This window comes from Phyllobates terribilis, unplaced genomic scaffold (assembly GCF_046119375.1).
Source record: "Phyllobates terribilis strain yellow unplaced genomic scaffold, ASM4611937v1 Scaffold_3__8_contigs__length_932513732, whole genome shotgun sequence".
NCBI lineage: Eukaryota > Metazoa > Chordata > Amphibia > Anura > Dendrobatidae > Phyllobates > Phyllobates terribilis.
This window is the reverse complement of record NW_027362763.1, coordinates 886,798,191-886,825,425: the sequence shown is the minus strand read 5'-3', so window position 1 is coordinate 886,825,425 and position 27,235 is coordinate 886,798,191. Positions and strand designations below refer to the sequence as shown.

Here is a 27,235-nt window from a genome sequence, read left to right as displayed (position 1 = left end):
GACATGGTCAATTCATATTGGATAGTTTTCTGAAGATTAGCCCAAAATAAGAAAATGCTTTCTTCCAACTTAAGAAAAAATCAGTTTGTTGATATAGTAGTCTTAGTCTTGTACAGATGTCCACCCTATAGCTAAGTAATACAATTTTTCATTCTACTAATCAAGTACAATCCATAGCCATCCAGTAAAAAACATATGAGTAAAACATGGGAGCTTATTATTTTGACTGCTGACAGGTGCCATCCATCAAGAGCACTCATCACAGCCAGTAAAAATAAAATAATATGTTTAATGTTTTTTTTTTTGTTGCTGTGTTTTTTTTAATATGGGAGCCTACAGGTGACGAACAGTATCTATTCCATATATCCAGTAAAAAAAATGACAGTTCATTTAAGGCATCTTTTGAACATGCACCTTGGGCTCTGTAGAGCGAGGAAGAAATTAATAATTTGTTATCCAAATAAAAACCTTTCAATATTACACATTTGAAAATTATATTAACCCCTTTACCCCCGAGGGTGGTTTGCATGTTAATGACCAGGCCAATTTTTACAATTCTGACCCCAGTCACTTTATGAGGTAATAATTCTGGAACACTTCAACGGATCCCACTGATTCTGAGATTGCTTTTTCGTGACATATTGTTCTTCATGATAGTGGTAAAATTTCTTTGATATGATTTTTATTATTATTTGTGAAAAAATCGGAAATTTGGCAAAAATTTCGCAATTTTCAAACTTTGAATTTTCATGCCCTTAAACCAGAGGGATATGTCACACAAAATAGTTAATAAATAACATTTCCCACATGTCTATTTTACATCAGCACAATTTTGAAACCAACATTTTTTGGTTGTTAGGAAGTTATAAGAGTTAAAAGTTGACCCAGCGATTTCTCATTTTTCCAACAAAATTTACCAAACCATTTTTTTAGGGGCCACATCACATTTGAAGTGACTTTGAGGACTGTACCCGTCAAGGTGCTCAAAACCACATTCAAGAAGTTTATTAACCCTTCAGGTGCTTCACAGGAATTTTTGGAATGTGGAAGAAAAAAATTAACATTTACATTTTTTCACAAAAATGTTACTTTAGACCCCTTTTTTTTATTTTTGGTAGGGTAACGGGAAAAAATGGACCCCAACATTTGTTGTGCAATTTCTTCTGAGCGCGCCAATACCTCATATGGGGGGGGGAAACCACTGTTTGGGCACACGGCAGGGCTCGGAAGGGAAGGAGCGCCATTTGACTTTTTGAATGTAAAATTTGCTGGAATAATTAGCGGATGCCATGTTGCGTTTGGGGAGCCCCTGATGTGCCTAAACAGTGGAAACTCCCTGCAATTGACACAATTTTGGAAACAAGACCCCTCAGGGACCTTATTTAGATGTGTGGTGAGCACCTTGAACCCACAGGTGCTTCACAGAAGTTTATAACATTGAGCCGTAAAAATAAAATTTTCTAATTTTTCGCACAAAAATGTTTTTCAGCCTCCAATTTTGCATTTTCATAAGGGTAACAAGAGAAATTGCACCATGCCATTTGTTGTGAAATTTCTCCTGAGTAAGCCGATACCCTATATGTGGGGGAAAACTACTGTTTGGGCGCACAGCAGGGTTCGGAAGGGAAGGAGCGCCATTTGACTTTAAAATTTGTTTGAATAATTAGAGAATGCCATGTTGCGTTTGGGAAGCCCCTGATGTGCCTAAACAGTGGAAACCCCACACAAGTGACACCATTTTGGAAACTAGACCCCTCAGGGAACTTATCTAGATGTGTGGTGAGCACCTTGAAATCCCAGGTGCTTCACAGAAGTTTATAACATTGAGCCGTAAAAATACAATTTTCAAATTTTTCCCACAAAAAATGTTTTTTAGCCTCAAATTTTGTATTTTCGTTAGGGTAAGAGGATAAAATGCACCAGACCATTCGTTGTGCAATTTCTCCTGAGTAAGCCTATACCTCATATGTGGGAGAAAACCACTGTTTGGGCGCACGGCAGGGTTTTGAAGGGAAGGAGCGCCATTTGACTTTTTGATTGTAAAATTTGCTTGAATAATTATCGGACGTCATGTTGCGTTTGGGGAGTCCTTGATGTGCCTAAACAGTGGAAACCCCCCACAAGTGAAACCATTGTGGAAATTAGACCCCTCAGAGAACTTATCTAGATGTGTGGTGAGCACCCTGAACCCCCAGGTGTTTCACAGAAGTTTATAACATGGAGCTGAAAATAAAAAAATCTAACTTTTTCACAAAAATGATCTTTTAGCCCCAATTTTTTTATTTTCACAAGGGTAAGAGGAGAAAATGGACCCCAAAAACTGTTGTGCAATTTCTCCTGAGTAAGCCGATATACCATATGTGGGGAAAATACACCGTTTGGGCACATGGCAGAGTTCAGAAGTGAAGGAGAACTGTGTGACTTTTTGAATGCAAAATTGGCTGGAATTGAGAGCGGACGCCATGTCACGTTTGGAGAGCCCCTGATGCGCCTAAATGGAGGAAACCCCCCACATGTGACCCCATTTTGGAAACTAGACCTCGCAAGGATTTTATCAAGGGGTATAGTGAACATTTTGAACCCAAAGGTACGACACAGAATTCGATAACATTAGGTCATCATATTGAATAAGTTGTCATTAGTCTAGAGTGCAAGTGATCACTACTTGAGTTTGCATCGGGTACTCGGGTATGCATCATTTATCGCGGGTGCTCGAGTAACATGCCCGAGTCCCCGCCCCGCATGTTTCACGGTTGTTAGACACCCAAAAGTAACATGCGGGGATCGCTCGTGCATTTCTGCTGCCTGGTGACCCGGATGTCGTCATCATGACATCGGGTCACCATGACAACTTCCGGGACCCGGCACAGACAGCGCGGGACGCCAGAAAGGAGGTAAGTAAGTGGCGCTTCCCTCCCCTTGCTCCCAGAATGCTGCGATCGACTTAGATCGCAGCATTCAAGGGGTTAATATGCCAAGGACCACTCCTTGCACATAGCACCTGGTGTCATTTGTGACAATCAGCAGACACCCGGCGCCAATCACTCCGCACCACTTGTGTGTGGGCGCGATCCTGGTACGTGTAATAGTACGTACCTGGTTCAATAGGCCCAGACCAGTGCAACGTACTATTACTGATCACGTCAGAGAGGGGTTAAGTAATGAGCAGAAAAGGGAGTGTTCACACTAGAATATTTCTTTGCAAGTGTAAAGCATGATGTTCTCATGAATTTCTTTGGATCAGTTGTCTGATCCATACTAAAGCACATGTTGCCAAAACAAAATTTAATGATGCTTTTTTTGCATTGAGGTCAATGGTGTATGTATTATTCAATTAAATAAAAAAATCCACCGATTCGGCACATCAAAGTGTTTTACATTTTAGAAAAAAATGTATCTATTAGTTGTTTCTCCAGAACGAGGGGGCTTTATCCTTTGCTTTTATTTGATAGGTGACTGTTGATATGAAGCCACTGCCCACTGGAATAATGGTAGAGCACAAATAGGTTTCTAGAACTAAATTATTTAAAGGTAATCTGTCAGCTGATTCATGCTGCCCAATCCACAGGCAGGCATTTCAGAGAAAGTATAGTTTGAAGATCTGGTTGGGACCATAACCAGAGACAAGACTTGTCCAGTACTGTGCCCGGCCGACTTCTCTTAGCGCACTCGTAGTGGTTGATTTGACTCTTGATATGGGAGAGACCTGTCTATCACCTCTAGCAGAGCTGGGAGAAAAGATGGAGAGACCTGTCAATCACCTCTAGCAGTGCTGGGAGAATAGATACATTTTCAAGCTATATTTTCTCTGAAACGCAAAAGCACTTGAGAGAAAAGTATATCTGGCTGCAATCATGCAGTCACGGTTTGATTCAAGGGATCCAGTTGGATGAACACATAAGGTCGGCTACACTGCTGGAGTAAATCGATTATCCACCAGCAGAGAACTTAACGCAAGTTAAACCTAAATATATATAAACATTGGTTTATATTTTAATATTTATGTAAAATCAAAGAATATATAAAAATAACACATAAAAAGAACTACAAAAATATATGTTAGTAACCATACTCTGTGACAACTTTCTGCAGGCAAAAGTAATGCTTTTTATCTTTGAATGGAAGAAAGAGTAATTATAGAAAGGTATGAACAGAAAATTATTATGGAGGAATAAAAATAACTTAATTTTGACAGTATTTCTACAATGCAAATAGAAGGGCACATTGAAAGGTCATCAAAAATTGAGCTGCAGTCATAAATTAAATCCTGCTTATTGTACAGTCTGAAAGTTCAAAGAGAAAAATGTAAGGATGTATATTACTGAAAGTCGAGGAAGCTGCAATGGTGACATTTGTGAACAATAAGCAAACATCCAGTGATTACCTTTACTGGATAGGACACATATTTATCAAGACATTGTCTTACTAAGATTTTTATGTAAGTGTCACAGATAAAACTAAATCTATATCAACAATTCTGGAATGTGGTGATTTTAAAGCAATTCTCAATTCTCCTGCTGATCTTCTTTTGCTTTCTGGTTGTTTAACCATCGATGATTTATAATTATTATTCATTATTAAAAATCCACTCTGCTTGCATTGAATAAATTTTAGCCTGTAATATAAGGCTATGTGCCCACGATGCAGAAATGAAGCAGAAAATTTCTGCAGCATTTCTGCATCTCCCTGGCAGAAAAAACGCATGCAGATTGTGCATGCGTTTTTCCTGCAGAATACATGCGGATCCACATGCGGATTCACATGCGTTTCCGCATGCAGATTGACAAGCGCTTTCCAGGCGATAGCATCACTTGGAAAGTGCTTGACAACTAGGTCACACTATATAAATCCATGCAACCGGCATGGATTTGTACAGTGTGAACCGTAAAAATTAAAACAAATAAAGCTATACTCACCCCCGAGGCCCCGGCGTGGCTGCAGCGCTCGTTCCTGTCTGGTTCCCGGCTGCCGGCATATCGCGAGACAGAGCAGTGAAGGGCCTGCGGTCACATGACTGTGACGTCACCGCAGGTCCTCAAGCGATGCCGGCATTCAGAGAGAAGACTTCGGAAAGGTGAGTATAAACTTTATTTGTTATTTTATTCTTTTTTTACAGGTACAATGGTACCCAGGTCTGGATGAGAGTCTCCTCTTCTCCAGAACTGGGTACCATCCGCACATAGAGACGCATAGAAGCCGCTTGTACAAATGTACAGTCGCGGTTTCTGTGCGTCTCAATGCAAGTCAATGGCGGGAGTTCCGCTGCGCTTCCGCAAAATTAAATGACATGCTGCGGATTTTTGTAAGCAGCATAAACGCTGCGGAAAAATCCGCAGCATGTGCATAGAACATGCGGAATCCCCTTGGGGACCATGGGGTGCGGATTACCTAGCGTTTCACAAGCGTTTATGCTGCGGAAATTCCGCAGTATAAGGCTATGTGCCCACGATGCAGAAATGAAGCAGAAAATTTCTGCAGCATTTCTGCATCTCCCTGGCAGAAAAAACGCATGCTGATTGTGCATGCGTTTTTCCTGCAGAATACATGCGGATCCACATGCGGATTCACATGCGTTTCCGCATGCAGATTGACAAGCGCTTTCCAGGCGATAGCATCACTTGGAAAGTGCTTGACAACTAGGTCACACTATATAAATCCATGCAACCGGCATGGATTTATACAGAGTGAACCGTAAAAATTAAAACAAATAAAGCTATACTCACCCCCGAGGCCCCGGTGTGTGCAGCAGCGCTCGTTCCTGTCTGGTTCCCGGCTGCCGGCATATCGCGAGACAGAGCGGTGAAGGGCCTGCGGTCACATGACTGTGACGTCACCGCTGGTCCTCAAGCGATGCCGGCATTCAGAGAAAAGCCTTCGGAAAAGTGAGTATAAACTTTATTTGTTATTTTATTCTTTTTTTACAGGTACAATGGTACCCAGGTCTGGATGAGAGTCTCTTCTCCTCCAGAACTGGGTACCATCCGCACATAGAGACGCATAGAAGCCGCTTGTACAAATGTACAGTCGCGGTTTCTATGCATTTCAATGCAAGTCAATGGCGGGAGTTCCGCTGCGCTTCCGCAAAATTAAATGACATGCTGCGGATTTTTGTACGCAGCATAAACGCTGCGGAAAAATCCGCAGCATGTGCATAGAACATGCGGAATCCCCTTGGGGACCATGGGGTGCGGATTACCTAGCGTTTCACAAGCGTTTCCGCTGCAGAAATTCCGCAGCATAAACGCTTGAAAAACGCTACGTGGGCACCCAGCCTTAATGCTTGAAAAACGCTACGTGGGCACCCAGTCTAACTGTGTTTATACATAATAGCCAATCAAAAGAGTCAGAGTTTCGAGGAAGAATGAGAGTGAACCAATTATGAGACAGGGGGTGTGTCTCAGACTACCCCAGACATCCTGTAGACAGTGTAGCTAAGCTGTAGTCACAGATCACAGCCTAGGTGCTGAGCTATAAAACAACCACATTTTATACAATGTAAAAGGATTTTTTTTCTGATGCTCAGTTTAATTCTAGAAAGCATAAAATGATAAGTCACTGTACAGTTTTAAAGCTGTAAAAAAAAGACAGCGCTATGCATGAAGTTTTGTTTCAAAGACAGAAAAACAAATTAACATAAAGAAAAAAGATAGTCAACTCTTTTTAAAGCAAGACTGGCATCCCCACCAATCTGTTTAGTATAATCATCCTCATCTGTCCTGTCAGTTCTGATGTTGCCATTATCCTCTCCATTAAGTTAATCATGACTGCAATCAAGCAATGCCTATTGTATTCTCTGTCTTTAACCCAACACAGGTTTAATGAGATGAAAAAATCTTCATGCTATCAAACTGTCAACTACGGCATCTTGAGACTGTACAAATCTACATAATACCTCTGCTCTAAAAAATATATGCTAATAGTATATAGCTGTCACAGGAAAATCCTGACAGCACATTTGTTGGATTTGTATATCCAAATGCCTTGCTTCTGCTGAGTTGGCTTTCATTCTCTCGTTAACACGCAATTTAACGGTATGTGCACATGGCGTCTTCGTTAAGCGGATTCCGCATGGAACATGTCTGACAAAGTGCTGAAAAAATGTAAAAGAAGAATTAACATATGCACTGCAATGTCAAAACAACTTGCTGTGCATATGCTTAGTCTTTTGTAACTTATTTTAACCACTTCAAGGTTTGAAAGCCAATGTGACCTGACCAATCTTCAGGCGGCTTCCGCTCGGAAACCGCCTCTATTTTGTATGTAAAATTTGAAAAAAAAGACACAAAATGACTAAAAAGATGACAAAGAAGTCACTTCAGAAAAAACATTTCTAGCGTGTACCTGCAGAATTTACAAAAACTATGTTGGTACGTTGGCATCTTTCAGACGTCGGGTACACATTCCCTAAAGAGGATTTCAGGCTTCTGTTCCTCTTTTCTGCTGCTTTTCATCAGAATTTGTTGATATGGCTGTGATATGTGACCACTGCAGACAATCATTAGGCTCAGTAATATCAAACTGTCTACATGAGCCTTATCAGTGTAATTATTGGCTGCAGTGAGTTGTAGATGTGACATCACATACATTAGTATTTAGTGATACCATCATTTTATCAAAGTTCCGGAAAGCAGGAAACAAGAGTGTGATGGAGTTGCACAAAAAATGCAAATCCGTAATAGCTTTTAGTATTTAGCTTTTACGTGGTTCATTGTGCAGTAAAAATAATCTGGTAACATAATTCTCCAGGTCAGTAATATTACAGTGATGTTAAAGGTGTACAGGTTTTTTTTAAGTGGTGAAAATATTTCTGAAATTCATAAAAAAAAATTAATTAGCTTTTTTTGAAATCCATAACGTTTTCATTTTCAGTGTTGATGAGAGCTTGTGTTTTTGCGTGCCAAGCTACTATTTTATTGATATCATTTTGGGTTAGACACTAAGTTTTAATTGCGTCTTATTGCATTTTTTTGCGGTGTTGCAGTGACCAAAAGGCTGCAATTTGGGTGTTTCAATTTCTTCTCTCTTTACAGAATTAACCAACTGACTTAATTAATTTTATATTTTCATAGATCACGCTTTACAGAAGTGGACAAAAGTTTATTTTTAACATTTTTATTATTTCTTTACTTTTAATCGGGGAAGAGGATGGCCTTCACAGCAGTGATGTAATGGCAAGATCAAGGGTCTTCTCAACAGACCCTCGGCTGCCATGTTAACCTATGGGCACCCTATGATCGAAGGTGAGCGGGTGGCGCCCCCAGTTTCCACATATTAAATGTCGATGTCAGAAATTGATTACATCATTTAAGAGGTTAACCAACCCAATTCCACCCACTGCTGTAAACAACAGATCACAGAAGGGGACCTGACTAATGACTTAAATGTACATCATATAGCTGGCAAAAGTTAGCCCCTTACCAACATATGACATGCAGTTACATCATATGCCGGCTCACCTGTGGCTGTTAACCTGTTAAATGCCAATCTTAGCAGCATTTACAGTGCATTGGCAGGGAGCACATCATTCCAAGCACCATTGGCGCACCTGTGATGCAATCAAGGGGCGCCAATGAGTTGCTCTGACATCCCGGAGTCTGCTGAAGACCCCTGTGCCTTTCATGATGGTTCTCCTGTGAACAACAGCTTCTGGCTGATGTTCATAGCAGACCATGATTTTTGCTATGTACAGCAGTATGGTGGTATTGCTGTACTTGGAACAAATGATCGAATGATCGCAGGTTCAAGTTCCCTAAGGGGACTAACAAGTACAGTAGAAAGTAAAAAAAATGTTTTAACAAAAATTAAAAAAATATAAAAGTTCAAATTACCCCCCTCATTTACACCATTAAAAATAAATAAATAATAATAGTAAAAAAAATACACATACTTGTATGTTGTTACACTTGTGAAAGTACAATCTATCAAAATATGAAATTAATTAACCCAATCAGTAAATGGCATAAAACTGAAAAAAAATGCAATAAGAGGAAAATCGAAACATTGTATCTACCCCAAAAATGGTATCAATAAAACATTCTCAATGCGCAAAGAATAAGCCCTCACACAGGCCAAATTTTTTTCCGACACGTAAATAAAAAACAAAAATATGCATGTTTGCAATCTCCATAATCGTATGACCTGGACAATCATATTGCCAGGTCAGTTTTATCATATAGTGAACATGTTAAATTAAAAAAAAACATAAAACAATTATGGAATCAAATATCGATGTACTTTCATTTTTTTCCCGCTTTACTGTACATCACATGATAAAATGAACGGTGTCATTCTAAAATACAATTAGCCCTGCAACAAACAAGCCCCCATACAGATATATCAAAAGGAAAATATAAAAGGTATAGCTCTTGGAAGAAGAGGAGGAAAATACAAAAAATGCAAAAAATAGAAAATAGCCATCTCGGGAAGGGGTTAAAGAGGTTTTCTGTAATCAAATTATTTTTCTCTTGTGCTGTTTACATCAATGTGATGCAGTAGAAATGCTGGAGAGCATAACAAGCGCAAATAGGGTCTTAACTGATAAGCAGAAAAATTATGAGAAAGTTAGTAATACGCAATAATTAATAATTAATAAGCAATAATTTGCAACCATTCAATAGCATAGATCAGCTGCTGAAAGACACGGGTCGTCAGACCGCAGGAAATGCTGTTCCATGTAGAATGTGTCTAACCTGCGCTGTTGATAGAATTCATGGAAACAGTGTATTCTTGAATAGAGTTTATTAAAACCCCTCCTTTTATCATTCCTTCCCCCATATCCATCAATTATTTTACCTTGTAACCCGACTTGCAATGTTCTTTTCTCCAACTCGTAATAGTTGCCGGCCACGATCTCCTGGTGTGGCTAGTGAGATGCGCCGACGATCCTTCGTGTTATACCATCAGTCCTACTTATATCACAATTTCGAGCCTTTGTTTCATTGTTCATTTTCCCCTTTCATTCAGAAAACCTTAAGGTCCACTTGATATTCATTGTCACTAGATAGGCGGTTTAGCTTCTGTGCTTGCAGTTCTCCTCTGACAGTGAACACCAGCTCTATGTAGAATATCAGAAATGCCGCGTTCGAAAATAATTAACTATGGATCTATACACTAACTCTCTTTTTTTTCCCCTTTTTTTTTTTCATTTTTTTTTAATAATCATTTCCTCATTTCCTTTGTAACATTATACATAGAACCACTTTGCAAACATTGCCAGTGGTTCATAAATACATCGGGATATCATTCTCTTTTTTTTTGTCCATTTATAGGGAAATGACCTTTCATTTCCATGTATATCAGTTGAACCTTCAGATGGCACATAGCATTGAAACACTACACTCATGCTCCCATTAAACAACCCAGTACTAATTCACATCCCATAGGGAATATGTGTATATATATATTTTATTGGTATGCAAATCATATGAATGTCTTTTTCCTTTTTAATCAATTAATTTAAATTAATATATGATATAAATTTATGTTTTAATGCATTTAATGTATTTTGTGTTCCCTGTCTTTTCATCTCAATTTGACCTCATTTAAACAGACTTGCATTTGAACTCTGACACATCACATGCCCGTTCGGCGTTTTTTGTTTTTTTTTCCAAAAAAAGGCCGCATGTATATCTGTTCCAGGTACACATTGCATCAATTAGGTTATGTCCTGAAGAAGAAGTTATGAATGACTTCGAAATGCGTTGATTTGAAATGCTTTTAATAAATTCTATTCAAGAATACATTGTTTCCCGGAATTATATCATCTGCGCAGGTTATACACATTCTACCTGGAACAGCATACGTCAATGTGATGGCTGAACCCAGTGATTGGCTGCAACAGTAACATGCAGTGTAGTTGTGATGTCACTGCTGCAGCCTGTCAATAATGGCTTGTGACAACCTCGGAGAGGCATCACTGGAATATCAATGAGTGAATATTGCAAATTGTGTTATTTTATTTTTTAACCCCACGAAAGCCCATACGAAGAGATGTAACCTTTATATCGGAAAACATATTAACATCGGAGTCATTCCATTTCAAACTTTCAAACTTGAAAACAAAAAACTGAAAGTAAGCTGCCCACCCTCAAGTGTTTACTTCAGAAAACATAAAGTAGAATATTAGCGATCATTTTTGAAAAATACAACAAATAAAATAAAACTCTTGCAAAAGTGATCAGCGCAACCTCTTGAAAAAATGAACTTTTATTAATTTATGTTATTCAAATCTGATGCATATTTATGCCCAGGAAGTGCACAATAATGTATTTATATATTTATTATTTATTATATAAATAATGTATTTACGATATCAGATAGTGAACTACATTTCTCAGTCCCTTGCTCTGCAATGTTACTATACAGCACAGACCAAAAGTTTGGACACACCTTCTCATTTAAATATTTTTCTGAATTTTCATGACTATGAAAATTGTACATTCACACTGAAGGCATCAAAACTATGAATTAACACATATTGAATTATATACTTAACAAAAAAGTGTGAAACAACTGAAAATATGTCTTATATTCTAGGTTCTTCAAAGTAGCCACCTTTTGCTTTGATGACTGCTTTGCACACTCTTGGCATTCTCTTGATGACCTTCAAGAGGTAGTCACCGGAAATGGTTTTCACTTCACAGGTGTGCCCTGTCAGGTTTAATAAGTGGGATTTCTTGCCTTATAAATGGGGTTGGGACCATCAGTTGTGTTTTGCAGAAGTCTGGTGGATACACAGCTGATAGTCCTACTGAATAGACTGTTAGAATTTGTATTATGGCAAGAAAAAAGCAGCTAAGTAAAGAAAAACGAGTGGCCATCATTACATTAAGAAATGAAGGTCAGTCAGTCTGAAAAATTGCGAAAACTTTGAAAGTGTCCCCAAGTGCAATTGCAAAAACCATCAAGCGTTACAAAGAAACTGGCTCACATGAGGACCGCCCCAGGAAAGGAAGACCAAGAGTCACCTTTGCTTCTGAGGATAAGTTTATCTGAGTCACCAGCCTCAGAAATCGCAGGTTAACAGCAGCTCAGATTAGAGACCAGGTCAATGCCACACAGAGTTCTAGCAGCAGACACATCTCTACAACAACTGTTAAGAGGAGACTTTGTGCAGCAGGCCTTCATGGTAAAATAGCTGCTAGGAAACCATTGCTAAGGACAGGCAACAAGCAGAAGAGACTTGTTTGGGCTAAAGAACACAAGGAATGGACATTAGACCAGTGGAAATCTGTGCTTTGGTCTGATGAGTCCAAATTTGAGATCTTTGGTTCCAACCACCGTGTCTTTGTGCGATGCAGAAAAGGTGAACGGATGGACTCTACATGCCTGGTTCCCACCGTGAAGCATGGAGGAGGAGGTGTGATGGTGTGGGGGTGATTTGCTGGTGACACTGTTGGGGATTTATTCAAAATTGAAGGCATACTGAACCAGCATGGCTACCACAGCATCTTGCAGCGGCATGCTATTCCATCTGGTTTGCGTTTAGTTGGACCATCATTTATTTTTCAACAGGACAATGACCCCAAACACACCTCCAGGCTGTGTAAGGGCTATTTGACCAAGAAGGAGAGTGATGGGGTGCTACGCCAGATGACCTGGCCTCCACAGTCACCAGACCTGAACCCAATCGAGATGGTTTGGGGTGAGCTGGACCGCAGAGTGAAGGCAAAAGGGCCAACAAGTGCTAAGCATCTCTGGGAACTCCCTCAAGATTGTTGGAAGACAATTTCCGATGACTACCTCTTGAAGCTCATCAAGATAATGCCAAGAGTGTGCAAAGCAGTCATCAAAGCAAAAGGTGGCTACTTTGAAGAACCTAGAATATAAGACGTATTTTCAGTTGTTTCACACTTTTTTGTTAAGTATATAATTCCACATGTGTTAATTCATAGTTTTGATGCCTTCAGTGTGAATGTACAATTTTCATAGTCATGAAAATTCAGAAAAATCTTTAAATGAGAAGGTGTGTCCAAACTTTTGGTCTGTACTGTATATGTAAATGTATTTAGGTATTATTTAATGATTATAATTGGTTAATGGAAATTATTCATACTGAAATGCGAAAATGCCAGCCAATGTCTAAAGGTTGTTGAACAGGTTGTTTAACTTTACCTATCTATTGGCAACTGTGTATGGTCTATACGTCTTTACATTTGGAATCTGCACCAAAATGAATGTATGTACGCATGATTCTACCAAAGACTATAATTTGCTTGGATGGATGATCCTAAGCAACTATCTTGTGTGATGACAATATAGTTTGGTTCCTTTAATCCAAAAGTAGAAATGATTCTAACAGCGCACCGTTGATCTTTCCTCTTCCATTTGCATATTACACGTTATTTTTATCATTGCACAGACAGGATACATAATAAATATGATATAAAAGGTTATTTGTCAATGAACAGATAGGAAATAGATAGCGGTCAATGAATTTGTTCCAGAGTCAACTTCAAATGGACTTTTGAGGTTCATCATTATTGCATCAGAGAATGAATGCACCAGGAGATCCTCGGATAATCTGGTGGGCCGTTCTGCCTCTGTTGTGACTCTGAGCTTCTTTAAAGCAATATATAACCAATATAAAATGTCTAATATCAGAAATTATTGGTAGAAAAATATATAAAATCTGTGAATATCACATTGATTTAATATGTATAAAACGTAATTTTATTCATAATTAGAAAATAAATTTCCAAAGATAAACTTACCTTCCAATGAGCAGAAATTCACCGATCACACCCAATCTCTTCATTGCCATTAAAAGTCCTCTCACTGTCATTCCCTCACAAAAACAAACCACCACTCTTGCTTTCGGCAATCTCTCACGAAGTTTTTTGAGTAATCTGTCAAAACTTTTCTCCCCTGCATTGCTGTATATCTTGTCTGTGTGGGCAATGCACAGTCCTTCTTGTGCAGCGAGTTCTTTAAATGCCTCCATCCCACTTTCTCCATAGTTTCCTATAAAATAAAAATTACTTTAGTCTTTTCTACTTCATAGTATTTCTCCTTATGTTGTGTTTGAGATATTTAAAATTCATGATTTTTTTGATTATTTGACATTAGTCTTCATAGCTGAAAGCTTGCATAGACATGACCCACTGAACCAAGCATTGCACTCAGTCATAACATAACTAAAATGATTCTACAGTCTTTCTGATGGGAAATCCTTGCCCAAGGCATTACATAAAAATATAAGGACATTTGCAGCACAGGCCCTAGTTCTGCTTTTAACAGCTGAATAAGAAACTACTAAACAAGCTCTCCATCTACGTAAATGCACACAAAGTGATGTAAAATAGCAAATAAACATAGGAAAAAGGTGAAAGAAAGCTAGAAAACAGTTTTAAAAAACCAAAAAAAAAATTTATTGAATTCCTTTAATCCAGCACTAGTAGGACATGATATTCTAGCTTACTCAATGGTAATAGAAATGTAGGAAAAAATACTTATAAGAATATGGAGCCTTGGTTAAAACAATTTTGAAAATAATATTAACCTAAATATGCCACGATTTTTATTTTTCAATCATAGAAGTCTCATAATTTGTTCTCTATGCTCAGACATCGGTTCCAAAAATTAAAGGTCACAATTAGGGATGAGCGAACCCAAACTGGACTCCTAGGTTCCGGTATCTGACCCCGAACACGGACTACTTACTGTATATCCAGTTTCCTGTTCAGATTCATCATCCTAACAAAGCTTGTTGAAAGGCTTCATCACAGACATGTCAAGTAAGGGCAGGACTGTGATTGGCTGGCGCAACACGTGATCCGGACTGTGTAAAATAAATAAATAATTAAAAAAAAAATATGTGCGGTCCGTGTCTTTTTTAAAACCAGCCAAGGGAAAACAGACAGCTGGGGGCGGTGTTATTAACAATTCTCAAGAGTTCAGCGCGACTGCCAGACTAATGAGTGAGCACTCATTAGACCGGTACTCGCGCTGAATTTGTAAGAACCGGTGCCTGTGAACTTAGGTGACCTCAGTAAGGTTACCACAGTTTATCAGCTATGAACTGTGATAACCTTTGTGACGTTATTGCTCGTTGCAGCAGCCGGATTCACATGCTACTGTCAGTGTGTTCTGGATGCTCGTTCTGAGTGGTAACATTACTAATGTCACCGCTCAGCACTGCATCTGGATGAAGCAGAGTTGGGGATCATCTTGGGGCCTCATCATTATGGACAGGTGGACAGGTTAGGATTACTTTGATTTTTAATTTTATCTTAATAAATGGGTAAAAGAGGGGATTTGTCAGGGAGTGTTATGTTTAATTAAAGGACTTTTCTCTGTGTGTGTCTTTCTTACTTTTGACTATGGGGTTAGTAATGGGGGTGTCTTATAGACGCCTCTCCATTACTAACCCCTGGGCATCATGTCAGCCAACATAAAACAGCTGACATCAACCACAAAACCATTACCCCTCTTGCAAACGCAGGGCAAGCTGGAAAAGCCAAGGCTAAGCTCCAGAAATGGGGCATTTAATGGATGTGCCATTTCTGGGGCAGCTGAAGGCTGATGTCATTAGTCTGGGTGGGGGCCAATATCCATGGCCCCTTCCCAGCCTATTAATATCAGTCAGCAGCTATCTGCATAGCCTTTCCTGGTTACTGAATATAGGGGGGACCCCACATCGGTTTTTTTTTGGGTCCTCTTTTTAATAATCAGTAAAGGCTATGCAGACAGCTGTGAATTGATATTAATAAGCTGAGAACCTTTATGGATATTGGCCCCTTTCCCAGAATAATAACACCAGCCCCCACCTGTCTGATTTCCCTCACCTGGTTATTAAATAGGGGGGACCCCACATAATATTTTGGACCCCCATTTTTGATAACCAGTAAAGGCTAAGCAGACAGTTGTGAGCTGACATTAATAGGCTGGGAAGATCCATGGACATTGGCTCCTTCCCAGAATAATAACACCAGCTCACAGCTGTCTTGTCTGCTTTTCTTACTAATGTGATTTAACTTTGGGTGTGTTTCAATGAATGGATAGATAGTTACACATGACATTGATAAGAACAGTCTACATTGACTTACTGTCATGCACAGTGTGGGAAAGAATAATTGCAACAAAAAGGGATGAGGGGAGGGTAGCCCAGATGCTAGGGAAAGGGGAAGTGGAGACCCCTAAGCAGATCTAATATCACCCTACCTGTCCTACCATCCCTATATAGGTTCCACACCTATCGCCAAACAGGAAATCTAATCCCTGTATATCCCTAGAGCTAGGTCCTAGATAGGGAGGCGGGTGAGCACTGGTCAATCCCCACTATAAACTAAAGACAACAAGGGAAACAAACAAAGGGGGGAAATCTTAGCTTGAGCAGACACCAGAAAGATAACACCAAACATCCTCCAAGGGCACCAAAGAGGAAGCTAGCTGACTGCTATTGCTCCAAGCCTTCACAAGGGAAAACGAGAATATCACGGGCGACTCCCTGAAGCAGACTGAGAGTTTATAAACACCTAGACCAGGGTGTGTGTCAATCAGAGCAGGAGGGAGGTTGCTGCTGGATCCAAAAGTGAGAAGGGTTAAGAAGGCATCTGCAATGCCAAATGCAGTGACCTTCTGCAGCCAGATCCAGAGCAACTGTTACATCTGACACACCCGTCATATTTACATTATTTTTGGACTGTGTGTTGTCTAGCCTCAGACTATTCTATTGATTCTATCCAGTCTGTTGGGTAAACTAATTAACTAAATCTTTATTGAATAATTTAAGGGATTTAAGTCTTCTACCTATCCACATTTGTTTTCAGGGCAATTGTACTGCTCTTGCCCCCATTTTGTTTCCTTTTGCAGCCCCCTACGTCTTACCACAACCATTTTATAGCCATTTTACAACACCAAAGTTTGGGTCCCCATTGACTTGTATTGGGTTTGGGTTCGGGGTCAAGTTCAGGGTCAAGTTCAGACCTGAACAGAACTTTTAACTGTATATTCGTCAATCCTGCCGGACCCGAATATCCACGGGTCCGCTCATCACTAGTCACAATACAGTTCTATATTGGAAACACAAGCTTCTGGGTCATTAAATTAATAGAGCTGGAGGATTCAGATCTACAATAGCTCTTCAGCGTCATTTGTCTATCAATTCAAACACTGATTTCTGAGTGACAGAGGAACGGTCTGGCCATGTAAAGGTATTTGTTGACTTTTCTTTGAAAGGGCTACATGCACATATAAATAGATTGAAGTGTGAAATCATGCTGACAGATTCACTTTAAGTCACTTTCTTTTATGGATTCTTTAGTTTCACTAGTTAAAGGGAATGTGTCTACTAAAAACTAAATTAAATCTCTTAAAAATTCCTAGCCCCTATAAAAATCATACTAGTAGTGTAGATTTTACTTTTAGCGTTTTATATAAAAACCTTTTTATGACATTTGGCATTCTTACGACAGTTCCTACCAGCTCTGACAAGTTTTTAAGAGTGGGTGGAGCTTAGCCGGGTAGGGGTATATTTGAGCACAGTTGACAAATTTATAATCATTCACGCAACAAATGAGTTAAGACAAAAATGAACTTCATTCATTAACTGAACAGCACATCCTGAAACCGCAGTCTGCTTTAAAATCTTTGACAGAGAGAGACATTGCTGATGTAGAATAACTACCTTGTGTCTTTTAGCTCAGCCTTCTGATAGAAAAAGCTCTCATAGTCTTGTATTGAGCTGTGACTCTGGCTCGCTCCATAAAATACTTGAGCAGCTAACAGGTCAAAACTGCTGGAGACTGATGGGAGAAGCGGTTAAAACAGATGAAGACAATGAAAGGTGAGTTTAAGACGGGGCAAGAAACTTAGATTTAAAGAACCACTCCAGCGTTAAAATGAAAAAAAAAAACACTGGAGTGGTGCTTTTATGCATGTGTTTTAACCTACATCTGAAAATGATGATCATTACCACCCGTTTAGTATATTTGGTTACTCATACATGTAGCACCCTGAGGACTCGGCTGCTACAGGGGTATTGCACCTCAGCCAGAGGTGTGATATTCCACTCCCGGGTAAGGATGGAGTGTGGAACTGAGCTCAGTAGGCTGCATGCACTACACACATCCCATTTCCGAGGAACAGGCCGACGGTACTCCCACTTAGAAATGTGCAGGTACGACCGAGTCTGTTCCTGGCTGGAGTGGGAGGGGGGTGGAACATCCCAAGTAGTGTAGGGGCAGATAGGGGGAGCAGCCTGGGTAAAGATAGGAGCTCATTGGGTGCTGGTCACCTGAGCTCACACATAGAGGGTGTATATAAGGTGGGCACCATCAAAGAACAGGGTCAGTCAGCCACAGTCGGTCAGGCTGTGAGTCTTTGCAGAGAGAAGTCAGAGGAGCAGAGAAGCCCCAGAGAGAGAGAGAGGAGAAAGCAAGAGAGACCCAGAGGGGGAAGCAGAAGAGAGGACTCTAAGACCCCAAATCCAATCCACGGGTGAAGAGTCGGCATCAGGGTACCGGAACCCAAGCTGGTGGGGGCAAAAACACACCCCAGCCAGAGACCGGAGGCCGTGGGCAGCGTCTGCCACGGCCACCCACCACATCCACCACGAAGGCATACCACGTGGAGGGTCAGGGAACCCAAGGCCAAGGGTCTCCCAACAGAAGGCCCGAGGGAGCTGGACCTGGGTGGATCACTAGTGGGGACGGCCAGAGAAAGGACAGAAGGAGAGCTCAGGGTCACGCTCCGGACTTGCTTGGGGGTTGGCTGGATCCAGGACCTGGTGGATGCAGCACGGCTCGGGAGGTCACTTGAAGCTGGAGTGACCGGAACATCAGCAGTGAGTAAATACCCTAAACTGCATAACCCGACTCTGTCTTCCTTTAACACCTATGCTGCACCACCACAACCCCCATCCTCTGCACCTGACCCCCTGAGGCTATACCCCACCCGTTGGGGGTTATACCACCAAAAGCTGCACCAACACCATCAGCCTCAGCGGACCCTGCTGCAGCGGCGGCCATAGTGACCGCAATACAACGGGTGGCGTAGTCGACAATAAAGAACTTAATAACATCTGTAGGACTGCCACATACAACTGAGTTTGACACCCTGGGCACGGACCGGGTCACAGCCACTCGGAAGACTACAACCCCCATCTGATCCGGCTCCGGATATTCCCCCTAAAAGAATATGGCCCAGGGGGCGCGTCAACTTTGGCGTAGTCGGCAGGATTACGTGCCCGCAACACCCGGGTACTGCGTGCCTGAAGAAAAGAACGAGTTTACCTCAAAAAGAAGTCTCCTGCCGGTTCCGGAGGGTCCCCGCCATCGGACTCCATCACAAGTCGATTCCCGCCGGTTGTCCGCCATTAACAGCTTTTTCCCGCCATCTGCAGAGTTTCCCGCCACTGGGAAGCGGTTCCCGCCATTTCCAAAGGTTTCCCGCCTTGGAAGAGCGGACGCCATTATGGGCGTGCCAGAGGGTGGCAAGAGGCCGACTCCCATCGTGGGCCAGGACCGAAAATGGCGCCAAAAGTGGAAACCGCCCCCACCAACAGAGACTGTGATGCTAGAGGTGTCTGTCAGCGTGAAAGAACAGCCCCTGGAGCTGACAGTCACCAAGTGGCCCCGGGACCGCCCTCGAAGGGGGAGGAGACGAAAGGAGAGAACAAAGATGGGTGTCGCTTGGAGCAGTCTGGAGCGAGCGCACCCGGAGGCAAGAAGCCTGGAGAAGAGTATCGGAGGAGCTTACCCAGAGATGGCGAGAAAGCAGAGCAGCACCGGCCCGTTGGCCAGGAGCCTGCTAGAAACAGAGGAGAGAGAGCAGAGCAGCACCGGCCCGCTGGCCAGGAGCCTGCTGGAAACAACGGAGGGAGAGCAGAGCAGCACCGGCCCGCTGGCAAGGAGCCTGCTGGAAACAACTGAAGGAGAGCAGAGCAGCACCGACCCGTTGGTCAGGAGCCTGCTGGAAACAACGACCCCACTAGGCCTAGTGGAGGTCCTAGCACAGCTTCCCCGAGACCGGGAGTGTGCACAGACCGCTCTGGAGGGCCTCGCAAGGAGGATGGCCCGGGTGCAGCGAGAGACGTTGGCGGAGTGGAGCCGTGAGATGGCCCAGCAGACCGAGACCTGTCAGCGGAGCACACCACCCGAGACGAGGAGACAGACCGCCTCTGAGGATGGAGCAGGAGGACTGAAGGCCGGAGACGGCGCCGAGAAGGGAGCCGAACGAGTGGAGGCAGGTAAAGGGGACGTCTATACCCCAAACCGGGAAACCGCGCACCTGCCCCAGCTCCCCGTCGCAGAGCCCGAAGTCTATCCTGCCGTGCCCGTCGCTGCAACGTCACCGCCGCAGACTAGGCCTCAAACGGGAGCCGCGACCCCTGTGACGTCACACGCCTCGACCCCGAGCGTGACCAAGCAGGAAGTACCACCAGCCTGGTCGCAAGGCCTAGTACCCCCGGGCGCCGCAATACCAACAGCGCCCCCTACCTCCGCGGAGCCCCCGGCCTGGTCGCAGGGCCAAGTAGCCCAGGGCGCCGCCGTCCTTACGGTGCCCTTCACTTTCCAGGTGCCCCAGGCCTGGCCGCAGGGCCTGGGCAACCCGGGCGCCGCCACCACCACCGCGCCCATAAAACCTAAAGTGCCGCATCTGGGTGAAGATCTGTTTGCCCATCATACGTGCCCAAACGGGTCTGAAGGTAAAGGTAACCACAAAGAAAGAGCAGGAGGACGCCGTCGTTAAGTACAGCAGAGTACAAGCTGTATATAGTTGCCCGTCGGGGCACAGTGAACTGTTGCTAATATAGTCCCCGTTGGGACCAGCAAGTGTGAACTGTTTACCCGTTTATCCCTTAAATCCCACTGACTGAGGACTGAGAGCGGTCATCCCTTTCCCAAATACCTGGCCGAGGACTGAGAGCGGCCACTACCCCTTGTATATAGTTGCGCTTCCTAAAGCGCCCCCTACCGGTTTTATAGGAAAACCATTTTTCTAAGAGACTGTCGCACTGTACCCGGTCACACGTTGCACAGTGACCGGAGGAGGAGCAGAGGCGACGAGAATGTTTTATATGAAGAGTTATGCTGCTAATATATGTTGTTTTATATGTTTTATATGTTGTTGATATAAAAAAATTTTTGTATGTTGTGGATGTTTATGTCTTACAGCCCGAGGACGTGCTGTGATTTACCAGGGGGGAATGTAGCACCCTGAGGACTCGGCTGCTACAGGGGTATTGCACCTCAGCCAGAGGTGTGATATTCCACTCCCGGGTAAGGATGGAGTGTGGAACTGAGCTCAGTAGGCTGCATGCACTACACACATCCCATTTCCGAGGAACAGGCCGACGGTACTCCCACTTAGAAATGTGCAGGTACGACCGAGTCTGTTCCTGGCTGGAGTGGGAGGGGGGTGGAACATCCCAAGTAGTGTAGGGGCAGATAGGGGGAGCAGCCTGGGTAAAGATAGGAGCTCATTGGGTGCTGGTCACCTGAGCTCACACATAGAGGGTGTATATAAGGTGGGCACCATCAAAGAACAGGGTCAGTCAGCCACAGTCGGTCAGGCTGTGAGTCTTTGCAGAGAGAAGTCAGAGGAGCAGAGAAGCCCCAGAGAGAGAGAGAGGAGAAAGCAAGAGAGACCCAGAGGGGGAAGCAGAAGAGAGGACTCTAAGACCCCAAATCCAATCCACGGGTGAAGAGTCGGCATCAGGGTACCGGAACCCAAGCTGGTGGGGGCAAAAACACACCCCAGCCAGAGACCGGAGGCCGTGGGCAGCATCTGCCACGGCCACCCACCACATCCACCACGAAGGCATACCACGTGGAGGGTCAGGGAACCCAAGGCCAAGGGTCTCCCAACAGAAGGCCCGAGGGAGCTGGACCTGGGTGGATCACTAGTGGGGACGGCCAGAGAAAGGACAGAAGGAGAGCACAGGGTCACGCTCCGGACTTGCTTGGGGGTTGGCTGGATCCAGGACCTGGTGGATGCAGCACGGCTCGGGAGGTCACTTGAAGCTGGAGTGACCGGAACATCAGCAGTGAGTAAATACCCTAAACTGCATAACCCGACTCTGTCTTCCTTTAACACCTATGCTGCACCACCACAACCCCCATCCTCTGCACCTGACCCCCTGAGGCTATACCCCACCCGTTGGGGGCTATACCACCAAAAGCTGCACCAACACCATCAGCCTCAGCGGACCCTGCTGCAGCGGCGGCCATAGTGACCGCAATACAACGGGTGGCGTAGTCGACAATAAAGAACTTAATAACATCTGTAGGACTGCCACATACAACTGAGTTTGACACCCTGGGCACGGACCGGGTCACAGCCACTCGGAAGACTACAACCCCCATCTGATCCGGCTCCGGATATTCCCCCTAAAAGAATATGGCCCAGGGGGCGCGTCAATACACCTGATTAGAATCCTACAAAATTTTGATTTTGTGCGAATGTACCTAAAAGAATTGAAGCTGTTTTGAAGGTAAAGTGTGGTCACACCAAATAATGATTTGATTTAAGTTTCTCTTTTGCTCTTGCTCATTCACTTTGCATTTTTTCAATTGATAAAAATAAAACTATTAACTAGTGATGAGCGAGCATGCTCGCAAGTGCTCGGTACTAGAGATGAGCGGTGTTCGACTAGAACTGTTCGCCAATCTCAAATTCGAGCTGTTTTGGGCGGTGTTCGAGTTATTCGACGAACCCGAACGATTTGCAAAAAATTCGGCTGTTCGAGGTTATGTTCGATAACTGTTCGTGCACCAAAAGCGTGTCCTGCATGTCTGGCGCTATTTAGAGCACCAATCATGCAGGGATTGTCTGCCACTCACTGTAATGCCACAGCCATGGTGGTTGTGGCATTACAGTGATTGCCCAAATCGATGGGAACAGTGCTCACAGTGAAACATGAAAAGCCGGCAATTCAACAGCGGCATACACCGGTACCCGACAATTTAGAACAGAAAGAATAGAGAATCACACATAGATTAGATAGATAGAAACATGTCAGTCACACATATAAGAAGCACAGTGACAGTGTTGCTTACTGTACTTGTCATTTAGTGTAAAGGATTTATCAAAAAAAATAATAGTGTTTTCATGCACCGTCTCTTTAAAAAAGCCGGCCGGCAATTCAGCATCTGTACCCGACAATTTAGAATAGAAGGAATAGAGAATCACACATAGATTAGATAGATAGAAACATGTCAGCCACATATATACGAAGTACAGTGACAGTGTTGCTTACTGTACTTGTCATTTAGTGTAAAGGATTTATTAAAAAATATAATAGTGTTTTCGTGCACCGTCTCTTTAAAAAAGCCGGCCGGCAATTCAGCAGCGGTACCCGACAATTTATAACAGACAGAATAGAGCTTAACACATAGATTAGATAGATAGAAACATGTCAGTCACATATATAATAAGTACAGTGACAGTGTTGGTTACTGTACTTGTCATTTAGTATTAAAATAAAGGATTTATTATTAAAAAAAATTGGCGTGGGGTTCCCCTTAATTTTAGTCTCTAGCGGAGGTTAAGCAGACAGCTGGGGCAGATGTTTGAAGCCTGGGAAGGGGGTAATACCCACGGAGCTTCCCAGACTACTAATATCAGCCCCCAGCTGAATACCTAGCCTTTACTAGCTATTAAAATGGGGGACCCCCCAAAAAAATGACGTGGGGTCCCCCCTAATTTAATAGCTAGCAAAGGCTAGGCAGACAGCTGGGGGCTGATATTAATAGCCCAGGAAGGGAACCATGAATATTGGCCCCCTCCCAGGCTAGAAACACCAGCCGTCAGCCGCCCCAGAAATGGCGCATCCATAGGATGCGCCAATTCTGGCACTTAGCCTCGCTCTTCCACGCTGCCCTGGTGCGGTGGCAGGGGGTAATAGGGTTGGGGTTGATGTCAGCTTATAATGCCAGCTGACATCAAGCCCAGGTTAGTAATGGAGAGGCGTCTATAAGACACCCCCATTACTAACCCCATAGTCAAAGTTAAAAGAAAACACAAACACCCAGAATAAAGTCCTTTAATTGAAATAAAGACACATTCCTTTATTGTTCTAAATTAAACCATACTTACCGTCACGCCCATTCCAGCTGAAGCCAACGATCTCCTGCAATAAAAGAAAAATAATAAAGCAACCTCATCCTTACCTTTCCATGGTTCCCACGACAGCTTCAGCTCTGCTACATCGAGATAACAGGCTGGACCGCAGCAGAACGCTGCCATCCAGCCTGTCATCCCGCAGACACTGAGAAGCGCAGGCATGCTTGCGCTCTGCAGTGTCTGGCTGTGACGGCATAAAGATGAGACGAGTTCATGTCCAATGAACTCGGCGCACCTCATGCACGTCACTGACAGCGTGGGAGAATTCTCCTGCACTCAGCACTTCAGCGTGAGAATTCTCCCACGCTGTCAGTGACGTGCATGAGGTCAGCTGAGTTCATTGGACATGAATGAGCTCACCTCATGCACGTCACTGACAGCGTGGGAGAATTCTCACGCTGTAGCGCTGAGTGCAGGAGAATTTTCCCACGCTGTCAGTGACGTGCATGAGGTGAGCTGAGATCATTGGACATGAATGAGCTCACCTCATGCACGTCACTGACAGCGTGGGAAAATTCTCCTGCACTCAGCGCTTCAGCGTGAGAATTTTCACACGCTGTCAGTGACGTGCATGAGGTGAGCTCATTCATGTCCAATGAACTCAGCTGACCTCATGTACGTCACTGACAGCGTGGGAGAGTTTTCACGCTGAAGTGCTGAGTGCAGGAGAATTCTCCCACGCTGTCAGTGACGTGCATGAGGTGCGCCGAGTTCATTGGACATGAGCTTGTCTCATCTTTATGCCGTCACAGCGAGACACTGAGGAGCGCAAGCATGCCTGCGCTTCTGAGTGTCCGCGGGATGACAGGCTGGATGGCAGCGTTCTGCTGCGGTCCAGCCTGTCATCTCGATGTAGCAGAGCTGAAGCTGTCGTGGGAACCATGGAAAGGTAAGGATGAGGTTGCTTTATTATTTTACTTTTATTGCAGAAGACATTGGCTTCAGCTGGAATGGGCGTGACGGTAAGTATGGTTTAATTTAGAACAATAAAGAATTGTGTGTTTATTTCAATTAAAGGACTTTATTCTGGGTGTTGTGTTTTTTTAAATACTTTACTAGAAATTCATGGTGGTCATGTCTAATATTGGCGTGACCCCATGAATTTCGGGCTTAGGGCCAGCTGATAATGCCAAGCTGGCCTTAACCCCTTTATTACCCAGTGAGCCACCGCACCAGGGCCCTGGATGAGTTGGGTACAGCGCCAGAAGATGGCGCTTCTATGAACGCGCCATTTTCCGGGGCGGCTGTGGACTGCAATATGCAGCGGGTGGGGTCCAGAAAGCTTGGGCCTCCCTGCGCTGCAGATTCCAGCCCCCAACTGCCTAGTTGTACCTGGCTGGGCACAAAAATAGGGCGAAGCCCCACGCATTTTTTTTTTAAATTATTTCATGAAATTCATGGAATAATTAAGAAAAAAAGGGCTTCCCTATATTGTTGTGTCCAACCAGGTACAAATAGGCAGCTGGTGGTTGGGGGCAGCCCGTCCCTGCCTGCTGTACCTGGCTGGACACAAATATAGTGCGAAGCCCCACGTCAATTTTTTTTTAATTATTTCATGAAATAATTTTTTTAAAAAAGGGCTTCCCTATATTGTTGTGTCTGGCCAGGTACAAATAGGCAGCTGGTGGTTAGGGGCAGCCCGTTCCTGCCTGCTGTACCTGACTGGACACAAATATAGGGCGAAGCCCCACGTCAATTTTTTTTAAATTATTTCAGGAAATTCATGAAATAATGAAAAAAAAATTGATGTGGGGCTTCGCCCTATATTTGTGTCCAGTCAGGTACAGCAGGCAGGAACGGGCTGCTCCCAACCACCAGCTGCCTATTTGTACCTAGCCGGACACAACAATATAGGGAAGCCCTTTTTTTCTTAATTATTCCATGAATTTCATGAATTTAAAAAAAAAATACGTGGAGCTTCGCCCTATTTTTGTGTCCAGCCAGGTACAACTAGGCAGCTGGGGGCTGGAATCTGCAGCGCAGGGAGGCCCAAGCTTTCTGGGCCCCACCCGCTGCAAATTGCAGTCCGCAGCCGCCCCGGAAAATGGCGCGTTCATAGAAGCGCCATCTTCTGGCGCTGTACCCAACTCATCCAGGGCCCTGGTGCGGTGGCTCACTGGGTAATAAAGGGGTTAAGGCCAGCTTGGCATTATCAGCTGGCCCTAAGCCCGAAATTCATGGGGTCACGCCAATATTAGACATGACCACCATGAATTTCTAGTAAAGTATTTAAAAAAAACACAAACACCCAGAAAAAAGTCCTTTAATTGAAATAAACACACAATTCTTTATTGTTCTAAATTAAACCATACTTACCGCCACGCCCATTCCAGCTGAAGCCAATGATCTCCTGCAATAAAAGTAAAATAATAAAGCAACATCATCCTTACCTTTCCATGGCTCCCACGACAGCTTCAGCTCTGCTACATCGAGATGACAGGCTGGACCGCAGCAGAACGCTGCCATCCAGCCTGTCATCCCGCAGACACTGAGAAGCGCAGGCATGCTTGCGCTACTCAGTGTCTGGTTGTGACGGCATCCAGATGAGCCGAGGTCATGTCCAATGAACTCGGCTCACCTCATGCACGTCACTGACAGCGTGGGAAAATTCTCACGCTGAAGCGCTGAGTGCAGGAGAATTTTCCCACGCTGTCAGTGACGTACATGAGGTGAGCCGAGTTCATTGTCGGCTCATCTGGATGCCGTCACAGTCAGACACTGAGGAGCGCAAGCATGCCTGCGCTTCTCAGTGTGTGCGGCATGGCAAGCTGGATGGCAGCGTTCTGCTGCGGTCCAGCCTGTCATCTCGATGTAGCAGAGCTGGAGCTGTCCTGGGAACCATGGAAAGGTAAGGATGAGGTTTCTTTATTATTTTTCTTTTATTGCAGGAGATCGTTGGCTTCAGCTGGAATGGGCGTGATGGTAAGTATGGTTTAATTTAGAACAATAAAGAATTGTGTCTTTATTTCAATTAAAGGACTTTATTCTGGGTGTTTGTGTTTTTTTTTTAACTTTGACTATGGGGTTAGTAATGGGGGTGTCTTATAGACGCCTCTCCATTACTAACCTGGGCTTGATGTCAGCTGGCATTATAAGCTGACATCAACCCCAACCCTATTACCCCCTGCCACCGCACCAGGGCAGCGTGGAAGAGCGAGGCTAAGTGCCA

At 43.6% G+C, this 27,235-nt stretch overlaps 1 protein-coding gene across 3 annotated transcripts in view; it reads right to left on the bottom strand.

The window, feature by feature from the left end:
* The window catches only part of GRM1 (glutamate metabotropic receptor 1), a 688,549-nt gene that overhangs the window by 461,305 nt on the left and 200,009 nt on the right, over window positions 1–27,235 (bottom strand). For all 3 annotated transcript variants that reach the window (XM_073672688.1, XM_073672690.1, XM_073672689.1), the window contains exon 3: window positions 13,713–13,962. In XM_073672688.1, coding sequence (XP_073528789.1) covers window positions 13,713–13,962 — 250 coding nt within the window. The remainder of the gene's footprint in view (window positions 1–13,712; window positions 13,963–27,235) is intronic.